The sequence below is a fragment of the Cricetulus griseus genome, chromosome 2, assembly GCF_003668045.3.
Source record: "Cricetulus griseus strain 17A/GY chromosome 2, alternate assembly CriGri-PICRH-1.0, whole genome shotgun sequence".
NCBI lineage: Eukaryota > Metazoa > Chordata > Mammalia > Rodentia > Cricetidae > Cricetulus > Cricetulus griseus.
The window spans coordinates 448229081-448248584 of NC_048595.1; the positions used below are offsets into that span (position 1 = coordinate 448229081).

The window sequence follows — 19504 nt, forward strand, 5'->3', positions numbered from 1 at the left end:
AGGTTGATTTCTTCAATGAATGACATGAAAATTTAAAATAAGAGAATAACTATATGCAATATGATATCCAAAGCCAACCTTGCTATTAATATATGTGGTCATTAGTGTTTGTGGTATATGTAAAATGATAAAGGAAATTACTTAATTTCACAAATAGGAAAAAAGATCATAACTACCTCATACTATTTTCAAATCAGATGTGTATTCCATATTTTTAGGAAAGTGTCTACAATGTTGCCTTCTAACTTTGAGCATGTTAGAAATATCACTCTTGATGATGACCCTTGTAAACAGGTCTCAAAATTGTTTATGAAAGCGGTATAAAACACTGTAGCATCTCTAAGTTATTAAGACTCAGCTTTTCTAATAACATGCTACCCAGCCCTCAGCGGGCATTCTCACCTCACTGGAGAACTTCCCCTTCGCTCTTAGAGGTCGTGTTATTTAATAGCTAACATCTCCGTCTTCTTCTTAAGTCATCTAAAATGGATTTTGTATGTTTCTCTTTTTAATAGTCTGACACATACTTCTGCATGTCCATGCGTCTGCCTGTGGATGAGGAAGCCTTCGTGAGTAAGTATCCTTTGGATAGTGGGGGACAGGGGAACAGCGATTTGAAATCAGTAAAAGGTTCTCTTCGGTGCTTATGAGTGTATTAATCTTCTACTGTCAGTTTCCAAAATGCATTCATCATGCCTAATGGGAAAAGAAACTGCAGGCAGCCGCTGGAGACGAGATTACAAACTGTATCCGGAGAGAGTCTCGAGTGTGGTAGCTAAGGAGTTGGTGCAGATGTCAGTGGTCACCAGTGCCATGTGGTCCCATTTGTACAGTATTGGCTTTCTGTCTGTAGCTGGATTCTTAGTTCCCCTGCACTCAATAACACTGTTTACCTGATGGTTCGTTTTATCAATAGACTATTCTTAGAACCGACATTGGGAAGTGTAATATTTTACCCATCAGACAGGTAGGTGAAAAAAAATAGAAAGGAAAGAGGGAGAGAGTGCAGAGAGAAAAAAAAGGAGGGAGAGTGAGGAAGAGAGAATGGGGAAGAGAAGGGGCACCCATTCTTTTATTTGCACCATAGACTAAGGGGACTTAAATGACAGGTCCTTCCCAGATGTGTCTTTCAGTCACCTAGGAGAAGTGGCAAAGCACCATCTGTCTCCATCTAGCTTGTTTAAATTTAAGAATCCCCTATGACAGACTTTTACTATTTAGGGAAGGCATGTGATTGACAAATGATTCATGTTCTTTATTTTTTTCCCCCTTTTTGTTTTCTGCTTTTCTTTCTGGATTAAAATGTTGATGTTAGGAAGTTAAGGGTAATGAGAGTTGTGCTTTGGTCCCATGCAACTAATTTTCAAGTGGGTTGCCTGCAATGACTGTTATGTGACTAGTAAAATGTGTGCAGTGTAGCCATGGGGCAGTTGGAGAATGAATTTTCCTGAGGTGCTTCCCGCAGGAGTGTCCATTATAGGCCTGCAAAGCCGGAACGATTTGCATGTAGTTTTTTTTTTTTTTTCCTCTGCACTCTGGCTGCAATAACAATGACAGAACACAACCTATAACAACACTCTCTGTACAGAATTGCTCAGTAGTTGATCTCCGAGAAGGAGAATAACACCGTGACAGGCTGAACATTGCCTGAAGGGGTTTGGGTGTTGTAGTTGGACATTACCCAGAACAGGATTAGGAAAGGCAGGGTTCCCCAAGGCTAAACTGAGTCACTTTAAAAATAGGAAAGCAATTTAAGATCCTAATTATAGGTTTGGGTTTTTTTTTTTAAAGTAACCCCAAATGTAACTTAAAATATATCCATTCATAGCCTTGTGTTTGGCAGCCTAGGAGAGAAAAATATTTACCTATCAAATGGATATTTTTTCTTCCACGGTGTTATGTCTTCTCTGTTTATTCCTCCCATTTCACACTGGCTTTACAGAGAAGGCCGTCCTGCACACCTGTGTAAATACAGTTGTCATAGGTCACAGCAGTATTAAGGGTTTCTTTCACATTGACAGTGACTGCGTTGTTTTCGGAGGTTGTGAGAAGTGGGTGGTTTCAGGGCTGGTCATTCTAAGAACTATAAATATGGTGTGGAATGTGTTACTGCTGTGGTAATATCAATGTGTTTACTTTCACATAACTTGAAATTGTGAAGTACAAGTAAATGTATTCAGTCAAGCAACTGAATACTCCTGAAGCTCTGTGCTCGCACCAGGGCGCTAACATTCCTTTTATTTTTGTAGTCATCTCTCTTCTAAGATAAAACCACTTCTAGCTCCAAGGCCTTACATGGTCTTCTAGGATCCTAACGTTTTTAGTACTCCTTCTTTTTTATTGCTGCAAGGATCGCGTGCATGCTACAGATTTTCTTACCTGTTGGAAAGACGGTTTCTATGAATGTGAGTCTTTGGGTGTGCTGCCCAGCAGGTCGCCTGTCGCCAGCATTCATTAGTGGTGCCATTCAAAGTATACAATGGAAAGCCGACTGATAGCGCCAACTGACCGTTTCCACACAGGCAGAAGTCCTAGAAGGAACTTTATGCCAACAGTGCATGTTGGACAGGGGACTAGATGAACCTCAGAGTCCCAACGTAGGCGTTGTGGTTGTGTGTTGGCTAGAGCTAACCCATTCTAAGGAGGTCTGATGCCAGATCATCTCTGTACTTTCTTGTGCCTTGTTCCAGATTCTCAATCTCAAAATTTATCTCTCCCGATAAGTCAGATCTGCTAAGGCTCTTTTACAAGACTAGGCTGGATTTTCTTATTTATTTATTTATTTATTTATTTTAAGTATAGGTATTAGCAGCTCTATTTGCTCTTTCTTTTCTTAGGATGGCCCCTGAGGACAGTGCTCTCTACGTGCATATGTGTACATATGCAGTACCCCACATATACATACTCTTATACAATAAATTCATAATTCTTAATATTTATGTTTTTGTGACTTAACTCATTTTTAAAATATGCATAATCATGAGTGAGAAATACCACGCCCATCATGATGAAATTCATGTACATCTCTAATGTAGCTTTAGACTCATACTGAAATAATAAATTAGAATCAAAGTGGGCACTCACTCTAATGATGATATGGAATTTTATATTTGGACAAAATTAGAGCTTTTCCTGGAACATTGCTTTTGTTGACATCAAGAAGTTGGAGATGTGCATGGACAGAGTTGAGGTGGACTCTGCGTCTGACCACTGAACTGTGCTGCTGTCTGCAAGGCGTTTTACAGACACTCAGAGGAATTGGCTGTGACAGCAGCTCACTCAGCCAAGAAATTTGACTGTCATCTTCATCCACTTGCTTTCCCTCACATGGATGACCAGTAAATAAATGTGTCTTTTCCTTAGTGAATGGTGACAGTTCCCTACCTGTCAGATAACCCTGTATAAATGAGGTAAACGTAGCTGAATTTAGAAAAAAAAATGAAATGAATCTAATCTTCTGTTTTTCTTGGGCCCTTTGCATTGATTATCAAGCAACTATTAGAGAATTGCACTATTGGGATAGAGTATTTCCAAGTGTGACTTTTCTTACACAGCATTTATGCTGAGGTGAGAACTACTGAAATGGTCTGATTTTAGTGGTGCTGTACACCCACCAGATACTGTGCCAGCAAAACCCAAGGTCTAGCAAATGCAGTGCTTGGATGCACATTTTTATGGCTTTGACAGCAGTAAACAGAGGCATGTGTGCCCATATGTGTCATTATGACCTTCCTGATTCAAACAGGTGACTGGATATCTTTTCCTTTCTTACTAGAATTTTATCCAGTGTAAAGTGCATATAGCCTTGTGGTTCACAGGTGACCACTGGGAGTCTTCCAGCAGGCACCATCAGGAGCTCTCCCAGTTTGCTATTGGTGTTGTTTGGTGAAAGCTACCATTGCTAACACAAAGTGCGAGATGCAAGTAGTCTCCAGTGAGTGGACAGACCTCATTTCCTCAGATAGAATCATGAAGTAAACATTGTGACTGAACCTTTTCTCGCAGTACTTTTGAATGCCCTCAATTTTTTTAGCCACCAAAACAGCCATGTTTCTGACATCACTATATCAAGTAGTTCCTAGACTTTGCTAGGCTAATGAAGAAGTGTATGAGTAGAAGTAGGAACCATTTGACTACATTTTAAATCTAAGTGTAGGAATGGATGTCATTACTTAGATACAATAGTATAGTCTACCTGGGGACATTCCCAAGAGGAAAATGAGCAAGTTTTGAGCACGGCCTGAGGCCTGAAAACTTGTCCTGTTTGCATATAGACAGGGGCGAGGAGTATCACTGGGGCTGCCCAGGATGAGCACCAAGAAACTCACTGAACACAGCTGTGGGCAACAATATTCAAGTGGTTAATAGTGAGTTCCAGCTAGACCACTGCCTTCCAATCCCAGCTTCTCCGTGTCTGGCTGTACAATGAGGGACTGGTTACCACACTGCTCTCTTCAAGCCACATCTACTTGTGAGGAAGAGAGACTTCACTCTTAGTGCCTTGATGACAGAGGTTCTCAACCTTCCCAATGCTGCAACCCTTTAATACAGTTCCTCATGTTGTGGTGACCCCCAGCCATAAAATTATTTTTGTTGCTACTTCTTAACTGTACCTCTGCTGCTGCTGTTATTCATAATGTGTCTTATATGCGGGATATCTAACATGTGACCCCTGTGAAAAGGTCTTTTGACAAGCACGCCCCCCCCCCTCCCCCCACCCCCAACCCAACCCCTCCACCCCCGGCTCCAGACCCACAGATTGAGAACCACGCTTTATAAGATGTAAATGCGTGTCTGGCAGAGGTACCACGTGAAGAATGTTGTTGGTAGGTGTAGCATCTGGGGAGCTAGGTTGTCTTACAGAGTGCAGAGGGTCTGTAGGGTGTTAGCATGTTGCGGTCTGATGTAGGAAATGACCCACTGTTATGAATAGCCTTCAAGGCTGGAACAGGAATGTAGATTTCATTTTGTAGGAAATGGATGTGGGACCACTAAAAGGATAGCATACAAAAAATAGAGCTTAATGATGCTTATACTGTTTTCTGTCTTACAGCTTGGCTGATAAAATCTATTTATTGATCCTTTGGTTCATTCTCCTATTACCATTAAAGGCAATTTAGAATGGGCTGTCATCTGGAAGTTTACTTCCTTCTTTATACTGGACTTTCTCTGTTCATTCATCGGGATTATTCCATTTGCAATTTATGGTCAATGTGTTTCTCGGTTAATTCTCCAACAGCAGTTGAGGGCCCTCATAAACTATGGAACAGATTCGTTATAAAGTGCACATCATTGTCCTTCTTAGCAAGAGGTAATGACAACTCTCTATTAAGCTTGCTGCTTACAAACCTTCAGTGAGAAGCTTCTTTATTGCAGTGTTGCCCTGTGTTATGGGGCAGCTGGCAAAAGATCACCAATGGTCTGTTTCAGGCTTCTCACATACAGACCTGTAGTGCTGAGAGATCTTTACAGTTGTGCTTTTTTTCCCCTCAACTGCAATATTATGAGCATTAAGGTTCATTATACCCTACAATTCAGAACAAACCGTCTTCAGTTCCCTACAGCAGTTTTGAAGTATAATCTTTATTTTGTCTATAGGAAGAAATGCTTAAGGGAGTAATAGTAAGAACTGGAGGCCTTCTTTTTCAATAGTATCTCATACTATTCAGTTTCTTAGGCTGTACAATTCCCCAGTCTCTGTTGAACATGACTTGAATCACTAGAATATTAATATGATGCATCATTTTAATTTTTTCCCTTTTTTATTTGAGGGGTAAGATGCCATAGTGCAGTGTGGAGGTCAGAGGGCAGCTTCTGGAAGTTCTCATTTTACCATATGCGTTCGAGGGATCAAACTCAATGTGTCAGGCTTGGCAGAAAATGCCTCTGGCTGCTGACTCTCATCTAGTGTACCTATCCTTAATCGTAGATACAGACTTAGTCAAAAGCTACTGTTCATCCAGAAAAATGACATGACCTAGTATACTGCTTTAGGAATCTCTTCATAGGGCAATTAGGAAATCTCAATGTTTATCTGTAAATGTTCGAAGAAATCTGATTTTGTTCTGTAAAGCTAAAAGATGAAGGCAACATGAAATTAGCTAAAAGTAGTTAACCAAAAGCTGAGTATGCATACATAGTAGAATATAGCCAGCCACTAAAGTGTGGCTTTGATAGGTTAGCCTTCTACCACCAGGCTAAACCCAAGCCTACATTGTTTTAACAAACTCCATGGGTAATTCATAAATATAACATAGATTGAGAAATACTGTTGAAGAAAATTGTTAGACAGCATCTAGTAATATCAATAAGATACTAAAGCAATTTGTTTATACCAAATCATTCCATTGGGAAGAAATGGAAACCTTAGGAACAGGTATCCCAACAGTTTTACACACACACACACACACACACACACACACACACACACACACACACACACACTCCATAGGTAAATAAATATCCAAGGTTGGTTGTTTTCCTCAAATGCATGACCTGAGCAAAATAGGGTAAGGTAACCATTTCTATTTAGAACAGTGTTGTTTATATGTACATGGATATCTTCCAGGTCGCTGCTTCCTCCACTAGGCTGAGTGTGTTCTGCACAGAGTTTCCACATCGTGAGTTTGATGCATTCAATTTGACGTGTAGACCTAGACTTGGAAATCCGCTTGGAAAGAAAAGTGGAGAGAGAAACAAGGGTTCAATGAAAATTTCTCCCAGGTCCCAGTCTTAGAAATGTATATGGTCCTGGTTGCAGTCTGATGCTAACTACAAGAAGCCATAAATCCCTAGAACTGCCTGCAGTTAGAACAGACTGTGCTTAGAACTCCAGAAATAGAACTCATTGTCGTCTTCTTAATGTTCTTCCCACACATACTATTGTCTATCAGTTTGGTTGACATCGCCCTTTGGGGAGCCCTCCTACTGTGCATTTCCCTGTCACCTTTCTCCCTTCATTGATGTGTCGGAGTTACTACTTAGAGGTCTTTTTCTTTCCAAAGTGTTTAGTTCCCAGGGCTTACCTGGGCGCTTACAATTTTCCCTGCTCATGGACATCAAGTGATCTTCACTGTTAGCATCATTTCGAAGTAAACGGCCGCTATCTTATTGCCCACCTGGAAGACGGATGGCAGTTGCTATCTAATCAGCTATAATACTCCCTTACATTCTCACGAGGCTGTGTTCTCATCGATCTGTCACTGCCTGCTGGAACAGTACACTCACATGACACTTTTTTCTTTATTGCCTCCCCCTCCTTTCCCCTGGCATCCTTTCTTTCTTTGGCATACAACAGGACACCAGGGGATGAGGGGGAAAGGAGCCATTTCTCTGAAGATATAATCGTAATTTTGTAAACTTCGCTCTTGTTCTGTTGAGAGCTCCAGAATCATGTGTATGCCTTTTGCTCAGTGGATTTTAATCCTTTGCACAAGGGGCGGTGCCTCTGTATCTCTATAGGAAGGAGGAGTGAAAGCAGCCCAGGAAATGAACCTGTCAAACTCTCCTTGCCCATTTGTTGCCTTTAGATGGAGTTTTCTAAGGGTGACATTATTGTAAGTCATCTGCTGTTTGCCTTATATTTACATTTCAATATGACTTTTTTGGCTGGGGATATTTTTCATTTCAGTTTATAAAGATACTTACATATAGTTTTTCATTAAGATAGGAAAAAAAGATGGTTAACGTTATTTTTTTCACCTTGTACCCATAATTTCTTTAACATTTAAATTACATCTCAAATTTCTGGATGAATATATGACTTGGGAAGAATAAGGTTATTTGTTTTAGTATAAGTTTTATGTGTAGGAACTGTGGAATTTTTTTGCCACTGCTTAATAATGATTTTTCTCATCTTAGAAATAAAATTGTACTTGTATCTAGTAAAGGTTTGATGTACAGCAAATAAGCAGGACTTAGGACAGTGTGTCAGGGTGAGTTTGTAAAATAGATGGTTGGAGAATTTGCCCTTTACTAAACAGAGGGTGTCAGAGGGTCTTCGAGTTTAAGTAGACACCTAGGCACTCATTTTCCTTCTCCTTGTAAAAAGCCAAGACCAGGCTTATCATCGCCTTCATGAATGACCCTCCTCAACTGAATCTTTTTTTATGACATTACTGGTGCCTCACCTTTTTTTTTTTTTTTCATAAAAGGGGGAGAGGTAGTTTCTTGCATTGTTCCTCGGTAGTGGCCTCACAGCATTAACATAAAACAGGTCAACTGATGCTTTCTGAAGGAATCCTTACAGGTTAGGGCTTCCTCTGTCTCTCTGTCCCAAGCCTTCTCCAAAGTTCCTACTTCTGTCTTCCCCACAGCTCTGCATTTCTTCTGTAAGTGACTTCCAGATGAAGTGATTTCTCTCTCCCTCCGGGCCTGCAGGCTCCCAAGAGCCACAGTTCCATCTCTGCTGACTGTGCCACCCTCAATGTTTGACTGATGCCTGAGTTTCAAATTGCTGGGAACTAACAGCTTAATTCTTAATTACTAAGAGTAAAATACACTTAGTTCTCTTGGTTTGTTACCCAAATTCTAGCATTGATTCAATGGCAGGAAAACTATCTGCGCCCTACTAAGGTAATGTAAGGGGGTGAAGTCAACACAGGTTGTACAAGAGACCTTTCATGGATTGTCACAGTTACATTTTTTTTTTCTTGAAGGGAGGATTAGCACAGAAGGTACTGGCTGGAATAATGGGTCAGCAGTGGAGAGCACTGACTGCTCTTTCAGAATACCTGAGTTCTATTCTCAGCACCCACATTGGGCAGTTTACAGCCACCTCTAAGTCCAGTTCCAGGGGATCTCACACCCTCTACTGACCTTTGTAGGCAGCTGAAAAACACATGGTATATGTTCACACAGACACATACAAATAAAAATAAAATGGTTTTAAAAGTAGACATGTCCATAGAAGGATATAATCAACTTGAGAATTATGAAACATAAAATTACTAATTCTATATTACACAAAAATAAATTTAAGTGAATAAAAGACAAATACATGGCAAGTGCTTATACCTCAGAGTTTTTATGATTTTGCTTCTGACACAAAAGGTTCCAGAGAGGTCCCTGGGAAGATTCTGGAAGGAAGCCAGGAAGCATTGTCTTCCATGTGAGAGCACCCAGTACAGGCAGATGCCCTTTCCCGCCTCTGCTCCTCCTGCTCACCAACTGTGTTTTTCTATGAATTATGAGCTGTAGCAACTTTCAGTTTATTCTTTATACCCAAACCCACTTCCTTTGTGTTCTTTGTTTAGAGACAACAGAGCCTCGGGTTATAGTAAATCGGGAGTTCTGGGCCGCCTCTTTGTTAGCTGTTTAAATGGTGGAATGAATGCCCCAAGATTTGGCTTTTAAGCTTTAAATTTTTTTATTTTCAATGCAGTACACAAAAGGCTTATAGTTTCCTGTGAAAATTGTCAGTCAGGGTGGCACAGAGTACACACATCCTGTGCTTTCTGACCTGCCAGCTAGTCTGACCTGCCACAGTTTGGTACAGAATGTTTTTATTTGATAAATGTGCCTCAGTATGTATTTTAGCAACTAATGATGCTTTTTAAGTTTTGTCTAGGAGACAGACAAAAATGGGCAAAAGGGACCTTAAGACACACTTGATATTAGACAACTTAGCATGTTTGTATGAACTGGTGGCATATGAACCGCTGCTGCTACATCACAGGTAGCATTTGCAGTGAGGACAGAGGGACAGCAATCCCTTCCTTGAATGGGAGCCAAAGGTCAGGGTCATCCATTGATGATGCAACTGGGAAAATGTGTGTGTATTCGGCATTGGTTTTTGCTTATTGTAGTGTCTTCCACTCTAATTTGGGGGAAAAAGAGGCATGCCATTACATAAGTGTCTATTCTTCTAACAAGTGAAGGTTCACCTCAGATGGAGTTTTACTTGTATATCTTTATAAAGATACATTTGCACATATATTTCTTTTTTTGTTTGGGGGAAAATCTCTGTGTGTGTGTTTGTGTGGGTGGTGTGTTGTTATGTACATGATATAGATATGCTGTGAATCTCTTCGCTCATGTTTTGACTGCTCACCCTGGCTTCTGCTTTACTGCACCATTGTGCAATGTTTCTGGTACACAGCACTCTGTCAAGAGTGGGAAGGAAATAGAATGCGAATAAATAGCCTGGAGCATTCACATTATACCTGCATAATACACTCACCCCATTAAAGGGGACTTCATTTTTAAGTGTGTGTGTGTGTGTGTGTGTGTGTGTGTGTGTGTGTGTGTGTGTGTGTGTGTTAATAGCCATCTTCACCAGCCTGTTGACTATTATTTTCTCTTTTTAATATGCGATAGTTCACTGTATTCCTACATCAAATTGTTAGCTAATACTCATCTTTAAGAGTATCAGGTATCAGGGCATTTTTTCATGGATGCATCAAAGTGTCTTAGTTGTATAGATAGCCAAGCTGTTAAAAGATGTAGTCTCTCCTTTGATGGTGCCACACAGATGTATACCTTATACTCACCTTTCTGTATCATTTCCTCATGACAGTTGACTTCAAGCCTCGTGCCAGCATGGATACTGTCCATCATATGCTGCTTTTTGGATGCAACATGCCTTCCTCCACTGGAAGTTACTGGTAAGGACTGATGGGGCTCACAGTAGAATACCTGTGCTTTCTACAGGTACCAAGTTGTAAGGATTTTACAGTTGAGTAACATGTAAACAACACAGCTCGTTGGCATCATGTGGCTATCATAATTATTTAATCCACTGTGCAGAATGTCACTCTTTGTCACTGATGAAATGTCCCCATAAAGCATGTAAATTGAGATTATTGCTACTCTTGGTATGAGTTTTTGTCCGTTCATGTTTCCACCCAAAAAGCATGGCAAATCTGTCATTGGTGACTCTGTTACCCTGTACACTGTGCTACATAATCTTCCTTTGTCCTAATTTCTCTGCAAAGCAAGTGTTGTTATGCAGACTTCACAGACAAGAAGCCAGAATAAGTTAGCTTTACTAACTTATTCAAGGAATCAGCTGGCTGGAGCACAGGCATACCTTAAAATGTCTGATTCCAAAGTCCAAGTCCTTTCAGTTTGACTATACCATCTCCTGTTTATTGAAGTATTTATTACAGTTTTAGGAATGATTCTAATTGCTCTGGTGAGTCTTTCTACTGTGCCATGATTAATCAATAAACCATTATTAATTACCTGATGATTCGGGGAAGTTCTATGTAATTAGCTATAATTATGTCTTGAACTTTTCTGTTTGATTTTGTTCTTCAGTGTTTATTGAAGATCTGTGCAATCTGAAAATACCAATGCTTTCTACGCCTCTTTTTTTTTTTTTTTTTACTGACAGTCAGAATCAGTGTTAAATATTTAGCAGTCCAGAATGATTGCCTCTTTTTGCCATGCACCGAGAAGGGGTTTGTTTTGACATCCTGCTCCTACACGATCATGTAGACCAATGGACCTTTCTCAGTGTATCCTAATATTCATTAGTCTGCTGTGAGACTTGCAGCAACTGCTTTCTAGCCGTTTTTATAATAAACAATTGTAATATGTATTTGGAACTCTGAAAAGCACAAGGCAATTAGAGGAAATCTCCATGGACCACGTGCCATCAAAGCTTTTGTTGTTGGCTTAAGTTATTTGATGTAATGGCATGTCACATAGGAACCAAACTCATGTGACTAGGTTTATATTTTTTTAAAAAAATGGAAACAGAAAAATCACAGTTAATACCTTTTGAGAGCAGCATTACTGCTTTATCTCTTTAGTAAACTTTTGTGATTGCAATTCCACATTGAAAGATTATTCTTTGACAGTCTTTTCTGAATCTCGTTCTACGGATCGCACCTTTACTTTGTATGCTTTAAAAATATTCCTTCTGTAATTAGCAGTATAGTCTTTTAGGTTAGAATTTGTTAAATAACTAGAAAGAATGTGAGCTTTTCATATGTGCTTTGGCTTCACCTTGCCTGGGAGGACTGATGCTATGATGATTCTAATTGCTAAAAATTTATATAAGATGCAAGTTCTCTGCTGTTCTCATATCAAGGGAATGCCAAAGCAATCACATAATTTTGTTACTTTCAATATTTACTGGTATTCTTAAGTGTGCTATTTTGAAACTTTATATATAAAATATACTGCTAAGACTTCTAGATTTGGTTGGGGAAGGGGTTTTGAGAAAATATCAGTGAAAGTTGAATTGTGTGGTGATTGCCCTGTGTATTTTGTTTGCTAAAATTAGTATGTGAAAGACAACAGAAAAGAATGAAAAAGCAGCAAACCCATCACTGGATGCCCTGTGGAGATCTCTTAGCTTATTTGGTTTATTGATTTTAGATGTATGCTAGGTCAATCTAAAAACCCCCTTTATGCTGAAATTCCATTATTCTGTAAGTAGACATTGCATACTTTCTGTAAATCAACCATGAAAGGCGAGACCCCACCCCCAAGAGTTGGAGATGTACGTGTGTGTGTGTGTGTGTGTGTGTGTGTGTGTGTGTGTGTGTGTGTACACGTGCACGTGTGAGTGCAAGCACTCAGGCTGGCTCGGAGGTTGACTCACCTAAAGCACACATCTGCTTTGCTTTGTTGGTGTAATGCACGCTGAGTAATTAGAATTTTATGTAACATGGATTCTGTATCATTTTAAATGTGGTTTAAAATAGCTGCCTGGTAGTTTACATTCCCATTTCATCTATAGATTTGTAATAATTGACTGTGTAGCCATAAAACAAGGAAAATAATTGATGCTAGTATTCATCTTCCTTTAACCAAGCCCCAAAGTCTTCACTTAACATTTGAAAGTAGATAGGGGAGCTTTGCAATATGCAAAGTAGAAGACATGCATTAAGGAAAACTGCCCCACTCACTTTGACTTTACAGTCTAGCCATGCATTCCATTTAAAGTTAATATAGATTATTTCCTCTCCAATATCTGGCAAGCTCCATTCCTCTCTTTAAAAAATTAGAATTCGTGGCATTTCATGGGCTGAACTCCTAGGTTGCTTCAAAGAACATTTTTACCTCCCACACCCACTGCCTTTCGGTCTCAGCGCTGGAGGTAGTCTGTGATGTCCCAACATTAGCCTTCTGTTATTCCCACCTGGCTCACACTGATACCAAAAGCTCGTCTGTGTCCAAAATTCTGTGTTTTCTTCTGAAATTTGGACAATGAGATTTATCAAGTTCATTTTAATTTGCAAGTCTATTACCCAACCTCTAAGATAGAAGCTTTTAAATATACTCCAGCACTAGCATATGTTTTTCAGTGTGTATTTCTACTGATTTTGATACTTAGTATCAATAATTAATTTATGCTCTAGAAAAATCTTCAAGGAGCATGAAGCTATTTTTTACAAAATATAAACACCTAATAAGGTGTGTGTGTGTGTGTGTGTGTGTGTGTGTGTGTGTGTGTGTGTGTGTGTATTTACAGTCAAGCTTGGATTTCCTGTTTTCTGTGTGCTAGTGAGATCCTCTTCTGCCCTGCCCTCCCCTGCCCTCCCCTGCCCATTGCCTTTTTCACACGAGGTTTTGTTTTCACTGCCAGCTCATTGGCAAATGTGTCTTTAATATAGAAAACATTTTTCGCTGAAATTATGAAGTTATAATTCACCCTCTGTCTTCAGGCAGCACTTTTAATATGAAGGCAAAGAGCTGCTATGATGTTTCACTGTGGAGCTGCCCTCCTTTGCTCTTTGTAATTGCCTCTTTCTACTGTTCATTAAAATATATTTACAGTTATATTAAGTTTACATGAAAATAGTAGACACAGCATGAAGCAGTTTTCATTATGTAGTCATTTTAATTTTAAAGTTTTTTTTTCCCTTCCACACACATTCTAGTCTTTTGTGTCTCGTTCCAAATTAGCGGCTCACACTGTTAATGTGTCTAGTTAATTATATGCATGTGCACTTAAATTGCATACATTGATGCAAACCTTTTAATATACTGTGGGGTGGTCTCTTTATAGTTAGAGTGGGCCTGGTGCTCAATTCCAAATTAACATACCTCTGGAGGATGCAAATAGGGACCAGCTGATGGAGAAGCAGCCTCTCTGATGACCTATGTAAAGAAGGCAGAGTACCTGTCACATGTAACCTAATACCTCCAGTCCCCCCCCCCACGCACACACCCCGTTAATGCAGAAGAGAATTAGCCACGTCTAGGGACCAATGGTGAGGAATAGCAGAAGACTGACAGGAGCAGAGATGGCAATAGTAAGAGCCTAACCAAGTGCTCTGCACCTTGCCACATCTCCAGCCCCTCTTTTAGGGATAAAAAGAAAATGTAGATTATAAACACTGGGGCATTTAAATGTACCTACCTCTCCTAATAACTAGTAAATACATAGGTCCCTGAAAATAAAATTTGCATAGTTCTATTCTATGGACACATTACTGCATCTTCATTTTTATGTTAGTAATTTTACAAAGTAATAAGTAGTTACTCGCTGATAGTTTCAAGATTTGAAAAGAATCATGGCTTTTATTTAAATAAGTTATTTGGAATTTGGGGTAATAATTTTGCAGTACTACATTTTTAAGATTTATTTATGTTGATTTTATGTGGTGTGCCTGTGTTTGCCTACATGCATGTACATATTCCATGCTTATGCATGATACCCAAAAAGCCAGAAGAGAGTGTCGGATCCCCTGGGCCTAGTGCTACGGGGCTTATGGGCTACCATGTAAGAGCAGGACGTACTCTTTAACTGGCAAGCCATCTCTGTGCCTTGGAGTACTTTTTTTTAAAATATGTGATTGTAGGGTTCTGCAATATCTGTTCTGTGGAGTGCAGAATATGGTGATGTGGTGATTAAACTACTTAAGTCAAACTTAGACCTTTGTCTTCAAAATACTAATGTAGAGAACAGTGACTTGAGATAATTATTATGCTCAGTATACATCAAGAAGGTAGAGGGTTGTTTCAAAAGTTTGATAAATGTTTTGAATGTTCCAGGGGATACGGATGTGTAGCCCAACTTAAACATCAAATATTGCACAGTACCCTGCTAATGTGAACACTTTTATGTTACCTGTGCATCTGTTACTTTGTTTCCATGACCCAAACCACCAAAATATTAGGCTGAGTTAGTTAGTGGGCTTTTCAGTGTCCAGCTTCCTGCTTCAGCATGGTTGTCTGTGCATAGCTAAAACTATTTTTAGTTCTTATAATTAATTTTTAATTTTTAAGCTATTCCTAGTGATACTTATGACCAACTCATCTTTAAACATCAAAGAGGGCTTCTACAAGTTGTTTGATGTTTTTTTAAAAAGGAGAGTCCCAGCTGGCTGAAGGAGACCATTTCCAGCTGTTCTAACTTAGCATCATTCTCTGGCTCAAGTAGTAGAGTGCCTCACCATCCTCTGAAGTATTAGTTTAAATCCCTTTCAACTGCTTCTATTTATTAACCACCTGCTGTGTCCTTTTAAATGCCACCCTCTCCACAGGCTGGCAGATGCTGATGAGAGGAAGGAACAAAAGTAGCTAGAGCATATATATGCCCATGTGTAACACACTCCCCTTGGTTGCTCATTTGAATGTCTTTTTATCTCTGTGGCGATGTCTGCTAGCTAGGGCCATAGTTCCGCTGCTTGCCTCTCCATCATAGCGGTTGTTTGAGAGGGGGATTTTCCTACGCTGCCTTTTGCAGCTTTCCTGCATCCTGGATGCTCATCATGGAACACTCCATACAGCAGCATTCAGAGTGTTTCTGTGGTGCCATCTTTGTTTCTTCCGCCATAAGAAACTTCTGAAAATTCGACAAATACATCCTTCTCAGCAAAAACAAAATTAGCAAACCTCCAAAACTCACACCATCCTTCATTTTAGGCACTACATGATGTGCATTTAAATCCAATCTTTTGTCACAAGTATCTGCTGGACTAGAATTAGCTGTCTCTATTTCCCTTTATTCATTATTTATTTGTTTGTTTGTTTAGGCAGGGTCTCTGTGCCTTGCTGACCTGGAACCTGTTCCTGCCTCCACCTTCAGAGTGCTATGATTAAACACTGTACTCTTGCTTATGTTATGTTAGGAACTGGACCCTTGCTTGCCCTCTTATAAGATAGGCGAGAACTCTACCCTTACCCTACCACTTCATTTTATCTTAATATTGTAACTGAATTGTAGTAGGATGGAAAACATATATCCATTGGTTAAAATACAGTTGGAAGCCAGGCGGCGGTGGCGCACTTTTAATCCCAGCACTCGGGAGGCAGAGGCGGGCTGATCTCTGTGAGCTGGGTTACTAGTGCCATGCTTGTGGGCATTTTGACAGCCCTCCCCCAACACACACACACACACACACACACACACACACACACACACACACACACACACGAGGCTGGGGGAGCTAGAAAGACAGGTCAGCAGTTAAGAGCACTAGATATTCTTCCAGAGACCTGGGTTCAATTCCCAGCTTGCAAATGGCAGCTCAAAACTGTCGGTGACTCCAGTTCCAAGGGATCAGACATTCTTTTTTACTTCAACACACTAAAACACCCATACACATAAAATAAATATTTTAAATGAAACATATTGTGTAATTTTGATTATCTTTCCCTACAAGACTATCATCTGAGTTAAAGTAGTGACATTATACCGAAAACATAATTAAGTATCTTGGGTTCAAATTTTGCCTTAGTAATTGTCCCGGGGCTTTTGTTTTTTGCTTTGGGGTTTTTTGTTTGTTTGTTTGATTGATTGATTTTGAAGACAGGCTTTTTCTGTGTAACCACCCCAGCTGTCCTGGAACTCACTTTGTAGACCAGGCTGACCTTGAATTCAGAGATCTGCCTGCCTTTGTCTCCAGAATTCTGGGGTCAAAGGCATGTGACACCACACCCATTTAAACAGGGCTTCTAGCCCTGCCCTATTAGGCTGTGAAAGAGTAAACTCTGTGATGCATAGTGCTTGGTGTGGCCTCCATAGACAGGGTGGCTTTGCTTGGACTGAGGAATTGTGCTGCATACTTGTTCCTACAGACTTCATTGCCTCTCTGATTGGGGTGAGGGGGTTGCAGGAGCTGTTCCTCTGATATTGTTCATCAAGCTGCTACCGCTCTTATTTAGCTTTTCTAATTAGGTGTTCTTTGAATTACTATGCAAATGCATAACTACTGCACTGAAGTTCACATACGATTATCTGAATTGGCAGAAATATTCTATAGATTTTAAAGCAGTTAATTATGTTTGGCTTTTAACTCTCCGGCCAGTGCAAATTTGGAAGGTGACAATTTACCATCCATGCCATTCATTATTATGGTATGTTTCTTAAAAAAAAAAAAAGACAAAAAGACAAAACCAACCACCTCTAACTTTATGTTAATATAGTTTCTAGCTATGGTTGCTTGATACCTAATGCATTCCAGTTGGAATTTCTGTCCTACCTGTATTAGTGCCTTTTCCTGTTGATCTAATAAAAGTCCCTTACAAAAACAACTCGGGAAAGGGATCCGTTTCAATGCACAGGTCAAGAGAACATCCATAGGGCAGGGAAGTCAAGGCAGTAGGAGCTGGAAGCCTCTGCCCACATCAGAGGCAGAGAGTGATGAATGCTAGCTCTGGGATCATCACTTTATCCATTGTGTATGTAATCCAGGATCCCCACCCAGATGTGGTACATGGCAGCTAAAATAAGCCTTCCTACATCAGTTTACCTAATCAAAATATTCCCTCATGGGAATGCCTAGAGGCGGAAATAAGCCCACACATTTGTGCCTGAAACCTGTTTCCTAGGTGATTGCAGATCCTGTCATATTGACAATTAACACTAACACCACAAAGCCTTGCAGATCTACCTTCAAGACCTGATGACGTGAGTTTTATTATTTTAGCCAAAAGAAATGATAAGGTATCATTCCCACCTCACCTAAGCAACCTTAGGTTTCAAATAGCCTTTAACAGATACAGGCGGGGAGTGCTTTACCAGTCATTCATACTTTATAGAGATGATTCAACATGACAGGACTGCCCTCTTCAGTGCCTGGTGCAATCAGAACAGATTCATGCCATCTGAAAGGTTTCCCATGGATTACAGGAGCAAAGGCCTCCACAGGGAAGGCCCAAGAACCCAGAACCATCTTAGTTTCAAATGTTAATTGTTGCCCCTTCTTTAAACTCTTAATGCCATTTTTTGTTCATAGAAGGTGAAATTGTTTTGTTCCATCAACAAAAGTCATCTCTCTTGACTCTCTCATTTTTTGCTTTCTCCATTTTGTTTTCACACTCGTTAGGTTTAAGACTATTTTCAGTCTCCTGATATCTTTCTGGGAGTCATCGTTACTTAGTCGTGTATGTAATACATTTTAAATATATATGTGGACGTTGTTTTTATTAAACTAAGGTTTAAAAACATTTATGTGTGGGTCGTTTGCCTGCATGCTTGTTGGGCATGTACCACCTGTGTGCAGTGCCCAGAGGCAAGAAGAGGGTGTCAGAGTCTCCGGAACTGGAGTCACAACTGTTTGTGAGCAGCTGTGTAAGTGCTGGGAGCCAAACTCAGGTCCTCTGGAAGAAAGGGCAGCACTCTTAACCATTGAGTCATCTCTCCAGGCACAAGCTAAGTTTTTTTTGTTTTGGGGGTTTTGGTGTGTGTGTGTGTGTGTGTGTGTGTGTGTGTGTATGCAAGTGCCCTGGGTCTGGAATTGTGAGTGGTTGTGAGCCCAGTATCTGTGTTAGGAACTGAACTTTGTCTTTCTGGAAGAGTAGAAGAGTATTCCTAACCTCTGGGCCATCTCTGTAGTCCCCAAGATACATTTTTGAAGTTGTTATTCTATCACACCTGACAAAAGTCGAATGTGAAATTGTTTGACTTTGTGATTGAGTCAGAGCAGTTTATTTCACCTGAAATTTGATTTTTAGAACTGTGTGTCCACATTTCATCTTCAGCTAGATGGTATCAATAACAGTTTAATCTTCATAAGATATTCTCTGCCTGTAAATCAGTATCCTGAGTTGTGAGGAAAGAAAGCATGACAGCCAGAACTGTGAACTGTGGCTTCCCTGTGTGACCTTTGCACTCGCTGGAACTGACAGACGTTTTGGTTTCAAAATGCAACCTGTTTACGGCATTCTTACGAGAGTGAAGAGACGTCTGTGTGCTGGTGCTTATATTTTGCTTTTATCATAAATTTTTTAATTATTATTTTAGATGTGACAATGCAGTATCCTTTTAGTCAACTAGGAAGCTCAAGTATCTGAACACATAAAAGGAAAAGAAGCAAACTGCACCACCCTAGTTGCTAACTGCCAGAGAAACTTGCAGGTGCTATGGGTACAGCGTGGAAGGGATCGCCTTAAAACTCAGGTGCTCCTGTCTGGGATGAGATGGATAAGTAGGCTGAGGCTTGGTGCAGTGCTGTGGTTAAAGAAGGATAATTGGTGATTGCCTCAGAGGAGTTTTCCCTAAAGAGGAAAACTGGAACTGTGCCTTGACCTGCAGTGTATATTTTCCAAGTTGAGAGCTAGGAAGGAGGCTTCCGGGCACAGAGAACACTGCAAATAAGAG

The 19504-nt window shown here is 40.1% G+C and overlaps 1 protein-coding gene across 14 annotated transcripts in view; it reads left to right on the forward strand.

Moving 5' to 3' along the window:
* Pam (peptidylglycine alpha-amidating monooxygenase) overlaps positions 1–19504 on the forward strand; it is a 265814-nt gene that overhangs the window by 149784 nt on the left and 96526 nt on the right. For all 14 annotated transcript variants that reach the window (XR_003481650.2, XM_027397706.2, XM_035441157.1 and 11 more), the window contains 2 exons: positions 516–573; positions 10517–10604. Coding sequence is in view for 13 of the 14 variants with exons in the window: in XM_027397706.2 (XP_027253507.1) it covers positions 516–573; positions 10517–10604 (146 nt within the window). In the remaining variant the exon portion in view is untranslated. The remainder of the gene's footprint in view (positions 1–515; positions 574–10516; positions 10605–19504) is intronic.